Here is a 17,342-nt window from a genome sequence, read left to right on the forward strand (position 1 = left end):
ATAATAATAATGACAACTAACATCTATTAAAATGCTACTATGGGCTAGTTACTAAGTTAAATGTTTTACATATACTATTTAATTTATTCCTCATAACTACCTTAAAAGTCTATATTATTTTTTAAAGATGAAGACACTGAGAATTAAGAGGTTTCCTAATTTGCTTAATCACACAGTAAGCAGTGGGACTATGGTTTGAATTAGAATGTAACTAAACTAAACTCTTTTTTTTTTTTTTTTTTGAGATGGAGTCTCGCTCTGTCACCCAGGCTGGAGTGCAGTGGTGCAATCCTGGCTCACTGCAAGCTCCGCCTCCTGGGTTCACGCCATTCTCCTGCCTCAGCCTCCCAAGTAGCTGGGACTACAGGCGCCCGCCACCACGCCCGGCTAATTTTTTGTATTTTTAGTAGAGACAGGGTTTCACTGTGTTAGCCAGGATGGTCTCGATCTCCTGACCACGTGATCCGCCCGCCTCGGCCTCCCAAAGTGCTGGGATTACAGGCGTGAGTCACCACACCCGGCCACTAAACTCTTAATGTATTGTTTCCTGAGGAACCATGTGACCTTGGACCCAATCAGTAAGAACTGGCTAAGGGGACTGCTTCAGGGAAGATATGACACAGTTCATTTTCCCCATACGAATGCATTACTGTTCAGAGAACTAGTGTTTCCTAAGCACTGGTGTTATTTCCTCTACTCTGTTCTGACGAAAGGGGAGAGGGGAAAAGAGATGCTTAGGTCACATGTGGGGCCTTATTTATCACTGTGATCTTATACCTGGCCCAGTGCATGAGACACTAGATGTATTCAGTAAATATATCTGCACTGATACGATGCAACACTGCACTAATTCTAGTCCCAGTTATACTAATATTTGCTACGCGGCCTTGGCCAAGTCACTTAATCTCCCTGGGCCTCTTTAAATACATATCCTGGAGGTTATTTCAAGAATAAAATAATACATGGAGAAAAACTTAAAATGTAAAGGATGAAAAATTAAAAAGCTGCCTCCAAGTGGCTACTTCTCAAATATACCCAGCTATTGTATTTTGGTATTTGAGAGGCAGTACTAATTTTCTCAAGGCATTTTTCTACTCAACAAAGAAATTTATCCAAGTTGTAAGTATATGTGCTTCCCCATTGGGCTTAAATGCTATTTTAATTTTAAATGAAAAACAATGTGATCTATTCACTTCTTGCTTTTAAAATGATTCTTAGGTAAAAAAGGATGCAGCCCTTGCATTAGGAACTCACCAACATGCATGCTGAATGCAAAGTGATCACCCTGACTGAAAAAGAGGTGAAGGTCAATTTTAACCCTGGCTCATCAGACCAGGAGAGACACACAGTGGAAATAACATAAGAAAACTTGGAACTAAGACTGTACAACAATGAAAAGAATGAAAAAAATTGTGAAAATGGGGGAGCAAAAAGAAAAAGGCTACGAAGAACAACTAGGGGTTAGGGTAAAAAAAAAAAAAAGAAGAATTAAGTGATAGGAGGCTCCCCCCACAGTGGTATCTAACTCTGGAGGAATGAAGAGACTCTGTACTGTGAGTCGGTACAAGGAAATGAATTGCTTGCAAGGCATGGGCATGTCTATACCTAGTCTTGCCCTGGCCAGTCTAAATGTGTGTCTGCCTGGTATGTTCACATAACAGAGAATCTTTCGAGACCCTTAACTTGCTTGCCCCAGTTCATTCATCCTACTTTGAGAAGGAATGACACTATCAGCAGAAACACAGAAAGCAGCTCTAGAGATCACAGAGAATGTTGAAGGTGTCAGGAAACAGCAGTATCTCTTTGTCCAGTTTATCACTGGGACTTTACAAGGTTTTGGAGGCTTTAGGAGTAAAGAGTTAAGAGATGGAGTAAAAGAATGAGATTTGCGTTTCTGGATTTTAGCTTAAGATACCAGAATGACAGGCACCTGGTTAGGAGTAAAGAACTGTCATAAGGAAACAAGCCAAATTCACAGTAATTTTCAGCAGAAAGTATTTGAGAAGGGTGTCAGAAATAATATTTATAGCTTCAGATATGCACACAGTGGTCATAAGTTAAATAGGAGATTTTAATCTGAAAAGGTAAATACAGCCTTCTGGGTGCCTTTAGGATTAGCAAAGAATGGAGTCATAAGAATACAACCACTACTGGGAATTCCCTTGTATAAAAGAAGCCAAGAGTTGGAGGCCAGTGTTAAAAAAGAAGATAGTGTAGTTGAAAAAGATTGTTAAGGCCTGGTGCAGTGGCTCACACCTGTAATCCCAGCAATTTGGGAGGCTGAGGTGGGTGAATCACGAGGTCAGGAGATCGAGATCATCCTGGCCAACGTGGTGAAACCCCATCTCTACTAAAAATACAAAAATTAGCTGGGCACGGTGGCACGTGCCTGTAATCCCAGCTACTCGGGAGGCTGAGGCAGGAGAATTGCTTGAACCAGGGAGTCTGAGGTTGCAGTGAGCCAAGATCAAGATTACTCCACTGCACTCCAGCCTGGTGACAGAGCGAGACTCCATCTCAAAAAAAAAAAAAAGATTGTTGAAAATCCATGAACCTTGAGTACCAACATAATAGGAGGAGACAACTGTGCAGCTACAATTTATATTATAGGCCACCTGGCCAAATGTTGGAATGGATAACATGGTGACGTGTACAATGGCAAAATACAAGATCAGGTTGTGGGGTGGGAGGGCTTCAATTAACTAGACATCTGCTGAAAGTTGCACTGTCTAAAAGTTGAGTGGAAAAATTACTGACTTTCCTTGCTGACAATGTAAACTTTCATATGGTAAGTAAAGCAGTAAGGGGAAATGCAATCTCGAACCAAATTCTGACAAGAGTGCTTAGCAACTGAAATACTAGGAACCTTAGGAAAAAAATCACTGTACCATCTTTTAGTTCAAATTCACTGAGAAAGAAATGATGAGAAGAACGAAGCGTGTATCTTAAACTTTAAAATAAAAGTACTCTAAAAATTCAGAAAAATGATATATATGGCTGTAATGGGTTGAAATGTGTCCCCCTCCCAAAATTTATATTAAGTCCCAACCCCCAGTGCCTCAGAATATATATCATTAGTTAAGATGAGGTCATACTGGAGTAGAATGGGCCCCTAATTCAATATGACTGGTGTACTTATAAAAGGAGAAATTTGGAGCCAGACACCAAGGGAGAATGCCATGTGAAGATGAGGGCAGAGATTTAGGTAATGCTTCCAGAAGCCAAGCAATGCCAAAGATGGCCAGCAAACCTCCAGAAGCTAGGAGAAAGGCATGGAACAGATTCCTCCTCACAGCCCTCAGAAGGAACCAACTCCCTGACACCCTGATCTTGGACTTCCAGCTTCCAGAACTATGAGACGATAGTTGTTTAAGCCACCCAATTTGTGGCACTTTGTTACGGTAGCCCTAGGAAACAAATACAACGACTTCAAGGCCTGACACACTCATTGGAAAGATGACTCAAGGAGGTTGAAAGCTCTTAGGAAATCCTGCAATTACAGAAAGTTCTGACGAGGCAGGAAAAGAAAGTATCCAAAAAACCAGTATGACCACTAGGAGATGTGTACGGTTTTCAAAAGGGAAAAAAGTGAATTTTGTAAAGTAGAATCTTTATGTTGATTCTGAACCAAATTCTAGGAATGGATTATCAATGGACTATTTATAATTACTTTTAAAAAAAAAGCACTGATTCCTATAATAAATCACAGCAAAATAACCATAAAACCCTTGGTGATACAGTGAATTGTTTGAAAGACTGGCAAATAGTGGATTAAAACGATTGACAGAGATTTAGAAATATGGGCCTGGTGAGTTTTAGTGGGAAGACTCATAACCAGTATAGATGAACAGATTGATCTTTTTCTTCAGAGGGGTTTATATTATTTTGCTGTAGGTCTTTGTCCTTAGCTCTGGCTTGTTCAACATTTTTTTAAACAAAGAATCACATGAGAACAATGATCAAATGTATGGATGACAAAAGGCTTGAAAACAGCAAATGCACTGGTAGACAGAATCAGGGTCCAAAGGTCTAAAATACCAGTCCACATCCCAAAACATGAAATTTCCTAGTTATAACACTGCTAGTGGGTCCAAAAAGCAACCATCAAGGCCAGTATATTTTTAAGAACAATAGCACATGTGAAGCAGACAGGGATTTCAAATGATATTAATCTCCACATGGGTTAACCTAGTGATGGGGCTGCCCATAGCTAATGCAGTTTTAGGCTGTGAGAACACCTAGAGTGCTGGGTTCAATTCTGTGGAGTGTTCAGAGTGATAAGGATGGTGAGTGGACTACAACCATTTGAACTGGGGATATTCAGAGTTAACTAAAGGCAGGAAAAGAAAGTATCCAAAGGACCAAGATGTGTATGGTTTTCAAAACGGAAAAAAGTGAATTTTGTAAAAAGTGAATTTTGCAGAAAGCAAGCCTGACAAGAGTTTTTCCTGAAGGGTTTTAGGTGTGGGAGAGTACACTTACTTTCTAACCTCAGAGGATAGAGCTAGGGCCAATATGTAAAAGTGGTGGTCAATATGAGAAAGCAACACACAGAGTTGCTCACAAATGTAAGGGATTATTTTGGGGAAGAAATGAGTTTCCCATTACGAATGACGTTCAAGCAGAAACAAGATTACTTACTTAGTGTGTAGTGTGTATATATATATGTGTGTGTGTGTATGTGTGTATATATATATATACACACTTTTGTTTATTTTTTGAGATGGAGTTTTGCTCTTGTTGCCCAGGCTGGAGTGATCTCGGCTCGTTTTGCTCTTGTTGCCCAGCAATGGTGCGATCGTGGCTCTATGCAACCTCTGCCTCCCGGGTTCAAACTGATTCTCCTGTCTCAGCCTCCTGAGTGGCTGAGACTACAGGTGTGCACCACCACGCCTGGCTAATTTTAGTATTTTTAGTAGAGACAGGGTTTCACCATGTTGGCCAGGCTGGTCTGGAATTCCTGACCTCAGGTGATCTGCTTGCCTCAGCCTCCCAAAGTGCTGGGATTATAGGTGTGAGCCACCGCGCCCAGCCTACTTAGTATCTTTTTAAGGGAATTCATCATTATATGGGGGTGAGAGGAAGAGTCTAAGATTCTGTGACTCCATTGTGAGACAGTGGGACTTCACAGTTGAGATATCTGGGGCCAGGTGCTTTCTCACGCCTGTAATCCCAGCACTTTGGGAAGCCCAGGTGGGAGGACTGCTTCAGGCCAGGAGTTCAAGACCAGCCTGGGCAACATAGTAAGACTCTGTCCCAAAAAATATTTTAAAAATTTAGATGGGAGTGGTGGCACACACCTGTAGTCTTAGCTCCTTGGGAGCTTGAGGCAGGAGGATTGCTCAAGCCCAGGAGTTGGAGGCTGCAGTTAGTTAGCTATGACAATTCCACTGCACTCCAGCCTGGGCAACAAAGTAAGACTCTGTCTTAAAAAAAAAAAAAAAAAAAAGAATCTGGTCTGGAATTTCCTCTGCAGAGTGAAAAGAATCTCACATAAACTTGCAGAGAACAAAGTGGATGACCTTTTGGAGCTTAAAAGAATGAATACTTAGCCTTTCTCTATTTCCTCATGTCAGCAGCTACCTGGATATCATGATGTCTTATCCTCCAAACCAGTATTTCAGAGGACAGGAGCAAAAATAACAGGACTTGGAGTTCCTTCGATCTGGAATCACTTCTCCTTAACTATCTATACTTCTGTGATAGATTGGTCTTTCTTCCCTGCAAATCTGGAGTATCAGGGAGTACTCCCAGGGCTGACTCATCATTTAGACATGCTCCCCTTACCTCTTAATGCTCCCAAACTTATCAATATATATGACATCAGCAATTATTATACTTCTTGTCCCACAAGGCTAAGCTCATCTGTCATCATGCTAGTAATACATTTGACCATTCATTCAGAAGAGGGTAATTAAGAACAATTTGAACCATAATTGATTTAAAATATCAACTATCTAGAAAAATGCTTTCTGCTTTTAAGCTTGCATCAGTGCTCAGTTATAAAATCAATCTTACTAACCTCCTTGAGCAAAGCTATTGGATGGGTTTACATCCAAATGTCCTGGCACTACCTGCTTAAGCACAGTGGACATTCTTGAAGTCCTCCTTTCAGTCCCTAAAGTCAGCCAAAAAGAAGAACAAAAACCATGTTGTTTGGGTTAACATTACTCAAATGACAAAAAGTTATCTTCATGTGTAGCATGTTTAACTGCTGCCAAACATTGTACTTTTAAGTACCCAAAGCGTTATTAGAGATAACAAGGCAATGTTATTATTAATCAGAGATAACACACATTTGCAAGATTATAGAGAGTTAGGTTTGGCAAGTGCAATCAGAGAATTTAATGATAAATGGAGCAAGGCATGCATGGTGTTATTTTACAAGAAAAGCCACTTTCTGCTTACGTTGAGCTAATTCAAATAGCTGATTAAGCCAAAGAGACCAACTTCTCAAGTCACATGCTCCTGTGTCTAACACATTAGGGTTACCTCTACATGAACCCTTTGGGGTTCCATCACATGATAACTGAAACAGAATATTAGTACAAGTCTTAATGGCTTCATCCAAATCCAGTGAAAACAAATTGTACTGAAAATCATAATAGGCTGCAGATATTTTGGGAATTTCAAACTTATAAATGATGATTTTAATAAATACACATTTAACAAACATGTTCCACTTACATATTCCATGTCATTTTAATATTTTAAAGTCTATGAAAGATAAATATGGGAATAAAGGGTGACTTTATTTATATTTCCCACTTCCTCTCCAATTACTCTTTTGAAAAGGAAATAACTGAGCTGGGTGTGATAAATATGGGAATAAAGGGTGACTTTATTTATATTCCCCACTTCCTCTCCAATTACTCTTTTGAAAAGGAAATAACTGAGCTCACACCTCACACCTGTAATCTCAGTACTTTGGGAGGCTGAGGCGGGAAGACTGCTTGAGCCCAGAAGTTCGAGACCAGACTGGGCAACACAGTGAGACCCCATCTCTTAAAAAAAAGAAAACGAAACAAAAAAGAAAAAACTGAATCTCTAAGTTTAGTTACTATTTACTAGACATTAATAGTGGTAGATTTCTAAGTAAAAGGAGTTAAACTTATAACCCTTCAGGGTAAAACTTTTAAGAAGTCTTGGTGAAGGAATAGTACAAATAACAAATAACAGTACAAATAACCCTAGGAACAGAACTGACCTTTCATTAGAAGCTGTCAAGAAGAAAAGTATTATCAAATCTTACCTGGAGATAGAGCAAAGGCTGGCCTGACAGTAAGAGTGCTGTTGCCTCTGAGTTTCTGATGGACAGAAACAGCATTCAGTAAGGCTTGCAAGTATTTCTCTTGTTCTATGCTACTGGAAGATTCTAAAGAGGAGGTAGGAGCTATAAAAGGAAAATATATTGAATAAAATAAACTGTCTCTGTGTTAACAAAACAAGTTATCTATCTATCTATCTATCTATCTATCTATCTATCTATCTATCTATCTATCTATCTATCTACCTACCTACCTACCTACCTATCTATGCTTATTTTTCTCTATATAGTCTACAAGTTACCACACCCAAATATAGAAACCAGCCCCACTTAAATTGCCAGTCTATTAAATGGCTAATCCTCCACTGTAATGCTGGTTTTACCACACCTACTTCTTGATTGCCTCATTATCCTTCCAGAAAGAGCCCAGGTCTGGAAAACCAGCACAGGGCTACCCTTCCAAGCATAGATTGGGCTTGAAAGCACAGGGCATAGCTTCTCATTATCCAAGCAACTCAAAATGAAGATTCATGAACAACAAAGCCTTGATGATATCCCCCAACCATCCTGACCAGGTTATTGCTTGGGAGTGGGTTCCTTTGACATCCCAGAATGGGTAGAGTTAAGAACTTTCCAATATCAGCAACTTTATTTCAATTCTGCCACATAGACCCACCAGGGGACATGAGCCTATAAAGATTTGTAGAGGGAAGAGTGGAAGAAGATGGGAAGAAGACAGGAGCAACTACTGCCAATCCCTGGTCCTTCTAAATGAGGAGCAAAAAGTATACACAATTGTGAGAGCAATTCTGGGTTGATGGGCATATAAGCCTGGTTTGGGTGAAGCAAAACAGAATCACTGAAATCGGCCCAGACAGTTTAAAGAGGACAGGGGATGGACTCCCTACAAGGACAACAGATATTCATAAATTTTCTTACAACCTGAATAGAAAATAAATAATTAGCATTATTGTATTTTATCAACTTTAATATGTCATCAATTCTAAGACGCACTGTTATTTTATTGCCTAACAATAAAAACTGCTTATCAATGAAAAATTGCCATTTAAACTATGACACTATTCTTTCTGATCACATCAATTGTAAGATGCACTGCAATTTCAAAGATACTAGTTGTCAGCCGGGCGCAGTGGTTCACGTCTGTAATCCCAGCACTTAGGGAGGCCGAGACAGGCAGATCACCTGAGGTCAGGAGTTCGAAACCAGCCTGACTAACATGGTGAAAACCCATCTCTACTAAAAATACAAAAATTAGCTGGGTGTAGTGGCGGGCGCCTGTAATCCCAGCTACTTGGGAGGCTGAGGCAGGAGAATCGCTTGAACCTTGGAGGCGGAGGTTGCAGTGAGCCAAGATCGCGCCATTGCACTCCAGCCTGAGCGACAGAGAAAGACTCCATCTCAAAAACAAAAAACAAAACAAAAACAAAACAAAACAAAAAAACAAAAAACAAAAAAACCCTAAAGATATTAGTTGTGAGTAAATGTGGAAGTTGAATATGAAATATAGTAAATTTAAATTAGATTTAAAAAATCAGCAACCAGTGGAATAAGTTTCAATTGTTTTCCAACTAAAAGCTTAGTGATACGCTTATCGGTGCTCCTAAAATCATTCACTCATTTTACATAACATATATGCTTGTGTTCTATTTTACTATTATTTTATTTCATTTTTTTTGAGACAGGGTCTTATTCTTTCACTCAGGGTGGAGTGCAGTGGTGCAATCGTGGCTCACTATAGCCTTTACCTCATGGGCTCAAGTGATTCTCCCACCTCAGCCTCCTGAATAGCTGGGACTCAGGCACGTGCCACCACGCCTGGCTAATTTTTGTATTTTTTTGTAGATATGGGGTTTTGCCATGTTGCCCAGGCTGGTCTTGAACTCCTGGGCGCAAGCAATCCTCCCACCTTGGCCTTCCAAGTAGCTGGGACTACAGGCATGAGCCATTGCACCTGGCCCCTTCTTATGTTCTAACATACCCACCAGGTGGCTTGGGAGCACACAGTGTTTCAGAGGAGAAACAGTAAACAGCCAATTGCCTTCAATTACACCAGTAGTGAGACTTCAAGGCAGGTGGAAGGCTGCCCTCAGTCAACCTAATGATCAAAACATTGGCTGACTTTCAAAAAGCACATGGTTTTACCCGGTGAATCACAGATTCTGAGTTTACTTCATTTCCAAAGGTGGAAGAATGCAGCCATCCCTAAATCGGATCTGATATCTTAGTGGCCTACTGTTGCATTTTTTTTGAGCATCTATTATGAGGCAGAAGCTATGAGAAAGGTCAGCAAAATACAGCTCCTGACTTCAAGACCTCAGACATGGTACTCACAAGTATCCTCAGAATATGGGACAGCTGTACTTATTATTTCGCTAGCTTCCTAAAAACCTCTTTGCTTGAAAGATCCTGAAGCAGCATTTGCGGTCATTAGTTTGCTGTCTTGTGTGTGCGTATGACTTGTAAGAGTGAGGATGGATATCTCATATCACATGGCACAGAATCTCATCTTACCTCCGAAGCTGTTAAATGTATTTGGATGCTTCCCAGGAGAAAGAAAAAAGATTGGTATAACCTAGTTTCCATCTGTGAATACTCTGGTTTGCTGGAATGAAAATTGCCTAGGACCAAAGACTTTATTATATTAATTTCTATTAAAATCCAAGTACAGACCAGACATATTAAGAGGTCAAATTCAATGTGGAGCCTCACACTATCAAGTATAGCTCTTGTTTAAGCTGTACATGTTGTATGTAGCAAAGTGGAAAAGTTTGTGTGTGAGACAAGACTTGATGAAAAGGCATCATTCCCAGATTTTACTTCGTTTATTTTTAGTACTGTCCTTATGTGAACGGGTGGTAATTGTGTTATAGAGAGATGCTTACCGGCCTGAGGGGAGTTCTGAGATTTGAAAAGACCAACGACTCCCTTCCCATGGAATCCTCCAGATCGGAGGAGCAGAGTACCACTTCTTGAGTTCTTCCAACATACAACAGGCAGGCGATTGTGTCGATAGCAGCGAGCTACTCTTGGTAAACTACTGTCCTGTACAGCTTGAGGTACGACTAAAAGGCCAGGATAGCTTCAGAGACATAGAAGAGAGAAGAGAATGATTGGGGGAAGGAACAGAGGGGAAGAAAAGGGGAAAGAAATGAGAGAAGAGGGAGACAGAATATAAGAAATTGAATACTAATATCATAGTAATTTTCTAAGACTCAGAAACATATTAGTTGAAGGGTAAGATATATTTATTTTCTTTTTTAATTTTATTTTTATTTTTGTAGAGACAGGATCTCACTTTGTTGTACAGGCTGGTTTCAAATTTTTGGGCTCAAGCGATCCTCCTTCCTCAGCCTCCCAAAGTGCTGGGATTATGGGCGTGAGCCATTGTGCCTGGCCAACATATTTCAAATATGGAACTTAGTTTCAACTTCTGAATTCTTCAGGGATTGAGAAGAAAATCCCTAGATGGTGAAAATAGCTAACTCATCCACTGATCTGTAGTCTTTTTTGAAAAGAGCCCCATTCACTGATATTGCAGACTTCTGCTGAATAAACTTAGAAAATAAAAATATTATGTAGAATTCTTTAAAAGGCCTCTGTTGAACTATTTCCCTTGCCTTATACATTACTTTTCCACAACTTGAAATAAAGATTGTAAGATTACCAGATTAATGTCAACTTTATGAGAATGACAAGCCAAATTGTAAACAATTCATAGATCACTGAGATGACATTAGAGAATACAGCATGCCGATATTAGACTGCCTGAGATGGTGAAAGGCTTAAAAACCAAAACCAAATTATTTTTGGCATGAGAACAATTTGTTCAAATGTCAAATGAGTTTAAATAGTTAATAACACTACATGTTGATACTTATTTTAAAAGATTAGCTTATAAAGTTACAGGATATGATGCCGGGAAAATAACATGTAAGAGTACATACAGATTAATAAATGCAAGAAGATAGGCAGGTTTCAGAGTCATTTCTTTTTTTTAGTTTAATTAGAAATATTACACTAAACAGATTTTATATTTATAACCTCCTAACCACTAATCCTATATCTTTTTTTTGGTGATTTTTTTTTTTTTTTTGAGATGCAGTCTCGCTCTGTCGCTCAGGCTGGAGTGCAGTGGCACGATCTCGGCCCATTGCAAGCTCTGCCTCCCGGGTTCATGCCATTCTCCTGCCTCAGCCTCCCGGGTAGCTAGGACTACAGGCGCCCGCCACCATCCCTGGCTAATTTTTTGTATTTTCAATAGAGACAGGGTTTCACTGTGTTAGCCAGGATAGTCTCGATCTCCTGACCTCATGATCTGCCCACCCTGGCCTCCCAAAGTGCTGGGATTACAGGCATGAGCCACCGTGCCCAGCTGGTGATTTTTAAATTTTGGTAAAATATACCTAACATAAAATTTATCATGCTATCCCTTTTTTTTTTTTGAGATGGAGTTTCACTGTTGCCCAGGCTGGAGTGCAATGGCGCGATCTCAGCTCACCGCAACCTCTGCCTCCGGGGTTCAAGCAATTCTCCTTTCTCAGCCTCCTGAGTAGCTGGGATTACAGGCATGTGCCACCACGCCTGGCTAATTTTGTATTTTTAGCAGAGACAGGGTTTCTCCATGTTGGTCAGGCTGTCTCGAACTCTCAACCTCAGGTGATCCGCCTGCCTCGGCCTCCCAAAGTGCTGGGATTACAGGCGTGAGCCACTGCGCCCGGCCCATGGTATCCTTTTTTAATTTATTTTATTTTTTATTTATTTTTTGAGACATAGTTTCGCTCTTGTTGCCTAGGCTGGAGTGCAATGGTGCGATCTCGGCTCACTGCAACCTTCGCCTCCTGGGTTCAAGCAATTCTCCTGCCTCAGCCTCCTGAGTAGCTGGGATTACAGACATGTGCCACCACACCTGGCTAATTTTGTATTTTTAGTAGAGATGGGGTTTCTCCATGTTGGTCAGGCTGGTCTCGGACTCCTGACCTTAGGTGATCTGCCCGCCTCGGCCTCCCAAAGTGCTAGGATTCATGCTATCCTTTTTTATGTGTACAAACCAGTGGCATTTAGTACATTCCCAATGTTATGCAACTACCACCACTATCCATTTCCAGAACTTCTTATCCCTTATCTTGATAAGAACCAGTGCTGAGAGGAGGGAAAGGAAATCTAGTTTATGGTCACATAAATCATAACCTTCAACTACTTTACTGAATGCCAAATTAACTTTCCATACTTAACCAATGATACCTTGGAAGCATTCTGAAAGCCTAGGGCTTTGGTGCTCTAGGAAGCTGTGGCCTGAATTTTTGTAATACCACAAACTGATGAAAAGACCAAGCTATAGACGTAATCACTCATGAAGACTGAAAAGGCAGTTCCATAATTAGGACCCTCTATCTCCACTTGAATATCAGTTTTTCCCAACTTGCTTCAAGATACAATGTGTATTAGACAGGGGAATAATGTTTAATGGTTCCAGGAGCTACTTCAATAACTGGTAAAGAACGAGCACACTCCTTCACTCCCTGCCCCCTGTAGTGAGCCATCTCCTTCCACTGTGAATGAGCACCACACACAGACCATCCTCTGTTACATACAAGATCTATGGCTCTCTCCTGCTTCCTGACATGGGCTTGCATGACAGCTGCAGAGCCCCTCATGCTGGGGCAAATTGTGTGAAGCCTAAAGACCAAGAGAAGCTACTCTCAGTACCAGTCTCATTTCGTAATGAAAGATATCAATTTCCCTGCCACCCATCCTAAACCACTACTCAGAGCCTTCAGCTCTGGGCTCCACAGTTAACTCTCAAGAGGTAGACTAGGCTTCAGAAGCTGTTGTGGAAACGTTTTAATTCAAGCATAATTCACATACAAATGCTCAAAACCTAGGTGATATCATTACCACCTAGGTCAAGAAATTGACCACTACAAGCATCCAAGATCTAGTATTTCCTCCCAGTCACTATTTATTCTTCTTTCTTAAAGATTACCATTATCCTGCCTGGCATGGTGGCTTACACCTGTAATCCCAGCACTTTGGGAGGCCCAGCTGGGAGGATGGCTTGAGCCTAGGAGTTTGAGACCAGCCTGGGCAACACAGTGAGACCTCTTCTCTACAAAAATAAATAAATAAAATAAAAACAAAATTAGACAGGTTTGGTGGCATGTGCCTAGTCCCAGCTACTCAGAAGGCTGAGGTGGAAGGATCGCCTGAGCCAGGGAGGTTGAGGCTGCAGTGAGTTGGAATCACATCACTGCACTCCGACCTGGGAGACAGAGCAAGACCTTGTCTCAAAAAAAAAAAAAAAAAAAAAAAAAAAGATTACTACTATCCTGACTGCTAACAATGTGGATGAATTTTGCTTCTTTTTGAATTCTAGATAAAGGGAATCAACAGAGTTTATTCTTTCATGTTTGGCTTCTTTTGCTCAATGTTATGTTTATGAGATCCATCCGTGTTATTTGTACTCACGTGTAGTTTGTTCATTTTCATTACTGTATTTCACTGTGTGAGTATGATACCATTTATCTATTCTCTTGTTGATTTTGAGTAGTTTCTAGTTTTTTTAATTATTAAGAATGTTGCCATGAACATTCTTGTAGATGTCTTTTGGGAGCACATATGTATTTCTGTTAGAAATTCTACTCCACCTAAGAGGAGAATTTCTAGGAATTAGGTTATGAATATGTTCAGTAGATGTTTAAATGTTTAGACAGCATTAGACAACTTTCCAAAGTTATTTAACCAATTTATAGTCCTTTTTACTCTCTTGATGATATCTCCTGATGTACAGAAGTTCTAAATTTATCAATTTTTTACTTTATAGATAATGTTTTTCCCATCCCAAGAAATCTTTCCCTATACCTCAAGGTCATGAAGACATTCTCTTATCTTCTAGAAGCTTTATTGTTTTAAGCTTATTTGTTTTAACCTTAATAACAAACCTATTGTTTTATTGTTTTAACCTTTTACATATAGATCTATAGGTCAATGGGAATAGGTCAAGATTAATTTTTCCCAGCATCCTTTATTGAAAAAACATCTTCTATCCACTGTTCTTAAGTGTTATTTTTATCTTAAATCAAGTATCCACATATGTTGGGGTGTTTCTGTTTAATATATTCCCTATTTTGCTCCACTGGTCCGTTTGTCCATTCTTGTGTCAGTCCTATACTGTCTTAATTATTGTAGCTTTATAAAAACTCTTGACATCCTATAGTATTATTCTGTAAGACTATCTCGGCTACTCTGTCTTCCACATTTTTATGTAACTCTTAGAATTACCTTTTCAGTTTCCATTAACATTTTGCTGAGATTGAGACTGATTCTATAGAACAATTTCAGGAAATTCAGTTTTAGAATACTGAATATTCTAATCTAAGAACCTGAAATATCTACTTATTTAGCTCTTCAATGATCTTCAATATTGTTTTAAGTATTCCATGTGGAGGTCTTGCACTGGTTATTAGATTCATCCCTAAGTAATGTTTTTTAGTGCTACTGTAAATAGTAGGAATAATACCAAAATAGCATCACTTTTTGAAAATTTCATTTTGTAATGTTTTTAGTATATATATAATTATTGTAAATGACCTTGTACTAGTGACCTTATCAGTGACCTTGTACTAAATCCACTTAATAATTTTAAAAGTTTATTGGCAGATTCCTACAGATTTTCTACATGTGTATTTTGGTCATCTGTGAGTAATGGCAGTTTTATTTCTTTCTTTTCAATCTTTATACCTTTTATTACTTTTCTAGTCTCTTTGCACTGCCTAAGACCTCTAGTACAACACTGAATAGAAATGGTGATAATGGGCATCCTTGTCAGGATTTAAGAGAAAAAGCTTTTAATATTTTATTTATTTCTAAGATAAGTAATTTCCTGTGTAGGATTTTTAAGACAGAAGATTAAGGAGCTACCCACTGTTCCACTGTAGACTTCTCTGAGGCCTTCAGGGCACTACTCATGGGAGCTCATTCTTACTCTATTTTGCTGAGAGCTTTTTTCTAAAAATCACTAATGTGACAAAAAATACAGAATTTACATAAATAAATTTACATAAATAAAACTCATAAGTGTACTTTGCATTTGCAAAATGCTTATCTTTATATAATAAACTTCTTTTTAATTCTGTTAATGTGGTAAATTACACTGACTGATTTTCAGATGTGAAACCAGTACTCTATTCCTACAATAAACTCCACTTGATCTTAATGAATTGCTGTGTGTAAAATAAACCTTTTGTCATTATCAACCATCCTTTCTTACTGCTTTTAAAGTCTACTTTGATATTCATATAGTGACAACAACTTTTTTTAAAGGTAGTTTTGCGTGGTATATTTTTTCTATCCTTTTACTTTCTACCTTTTTATATACTTGTATATTAGATTTGTCCCTTAAAAGCAGCAGAAAGCTTTTTTTTTGGAGACGGAGTGTTGCTCTGTCACCAGGCTGGAGTGCAGTAGCGTGACCTCGGCTCACTGTAACCTCCACCACCAGGGTTCAAGTGATTCTCCTGCCTCAGCCTCCCAAGTAGCTGGGACTACAGGCACAAGCCACCATGCCCAGCTAATTTTTGTATTTTTAGTAGACACAGGGTTTCACCATGTTGGCCAGGATGGTCTCCATCTCTTGACCTGGTGATCTGCCCGCCTCGGCCTCCCAAAGTGCTGGGATTACAGGCGTGAGCCACTGAGCCCAGCCATTTTTTTTTTTTTTTTTTAAAGCAAACCCTGATCTCTTTCTTTGAATTGGAACATTTAGTCAATTAATAATTAATGCAATTATGGATATATTTGAATTTAAATCTACCATCTTACTACTTGTTATTTATTCCATTTGTTCTATGTCCCCCTTTTTTTCCTTTCTTGCCTTCTTTTGGATTATTTTTTATTATTCCATTTCCTTCCTGCTAATAACTTAATGGATATATATTACTTTTTACCATCATAAATGCTTTATAACCGGTGTTCTAATAAGTCATCTATTAAAATTTTATTTTACTTCTGAAGATTGGAATGATAAATGAGTCTGTTTTCTCAATGGCTGGCATAATTTTGATAGCAAACTTTCCAAACAGCAGGACATCACACCCCGACAACATGACTCATCTTCAGAGAAAATTTAGTTAGAATGACAGAGAATTCCAGAAAAATTACTGCATACTCAGAGTGCCAATTTTTCAGAACTTCATGCAAAATGTTTATTTGGCCACAATCTCAAAACTATATTCCCAACTTGTTTCTGAAGTTTCATATTAATATTTGTAAACTTAAATTGCCATTTAAAATGACATATCTATCTTTAAGAGCAACAGGGTTGAAAGTAACATTAAGATAACTTTCTAAAATATATACAAAGCTTACAATTTACAAAGTGATTTCAGAGCTGTTTAAGCAGGAATTTATAAATGCAAAGAAAAATCTTACCTGGAGATGAAAATGACTAAACTTGTGAATGGTGAAAATGTAATTTTAGAAAATATATATTTACATATAGTAAAGCATGGAATAAGACTCAACATATTTGAAAAACAGTGAGAGATGACAAGAACAGAAAAAAGAAAATGCCTCTTTATTTACATCCTTTAAGTAATATTCCCTTGAAAACATTCCAATTAGACCACATAAGAAAGCCTTGCCTACACCTGGGTCAGCAAATTATAGCCTGTGGGCCAAAACCGGCCATGCCCACTCATTTCCTTACTGTCTGTGGGTGCTTTTGCGGCACAGTTGAATAGCTGCAACAAGAGACTCTATGGCTCATAAACTGAAAATATTTACCAACTGACCCTTTATAGAAAGAGTCTGTGGCTCCCCAGCCTACAAAAGACTTTCATGTCCTCTATCGGGCTGGGAAAATCCTGTTCTTCAAGTTATCTTTAGTCATGCTAGAAAAGAAGCAAACTGGGAAGAGAAAGACGAGAAATTCATAGGGGGTGAGTACTTTACCTTTCACCTTCTCACCTACTAGAGGTACTTTCAGTAAGGTAATTGTTCCGAGAATGCCAATGAGATGCTTGCTCGTATCCTGGAGACCTTGTTCTTATTTTCAGGC

At 39.0% G+C, this 17,342-nt stretch overlaps 1 protein-coding gene across 6 annotated transcripts in view; it reads right to left on the bottom strand.

Moving 5' to 3' along the window:
* The window catches only part of SBF2 (SET binding factor 2), a 531,976-nt gene that overhangs the window by 43,255 nt on the left and 471,379 nt on the right, over positions 1–17,342 (bottom strand). For 4 of the 6 annotated variants that reach the window (XM_063710648.1, XM_063710650.1, XM_055355433.2 and 1 more), the window contains 3 exons: positions 10,171–10,367; positions 7,253–7,393; positions 6,023–6,118 (listed from right to left, as the gene is read on the bottom strand). In XM_063710648.1, coding sequence (XP_063566718.1) covers positions 6,023–6,118; positions 7,253–7,393; positions 10,171–10,367 — 434 coding nt within the window. The remainder of the gene's footprint in view (positions 1–6,022; positions 6,119–7,252; positions 7,394–10,170; positions 10,368–17,342) is intronic. The other 2 variants (XM_063710649.1, XM_019037268.4) reach the window with 1 other exon arrangement.

The sequence above is a fragment of the Gorilla gorilla genome, chromosome 9, assembly GCF_029281585.2.
Source record: "Gorilla gorilla gorilla isolate KB3781 chromosome 9, NHGRI_mGorGor1-v2.1_pri, whole genome shotgun sequence".
Lineage (NCBI taxonomy): Eukaryota > Metazoa > Chordata > Mammalia > Primates > Hominidae > Gorilla > Gorilla gorilla.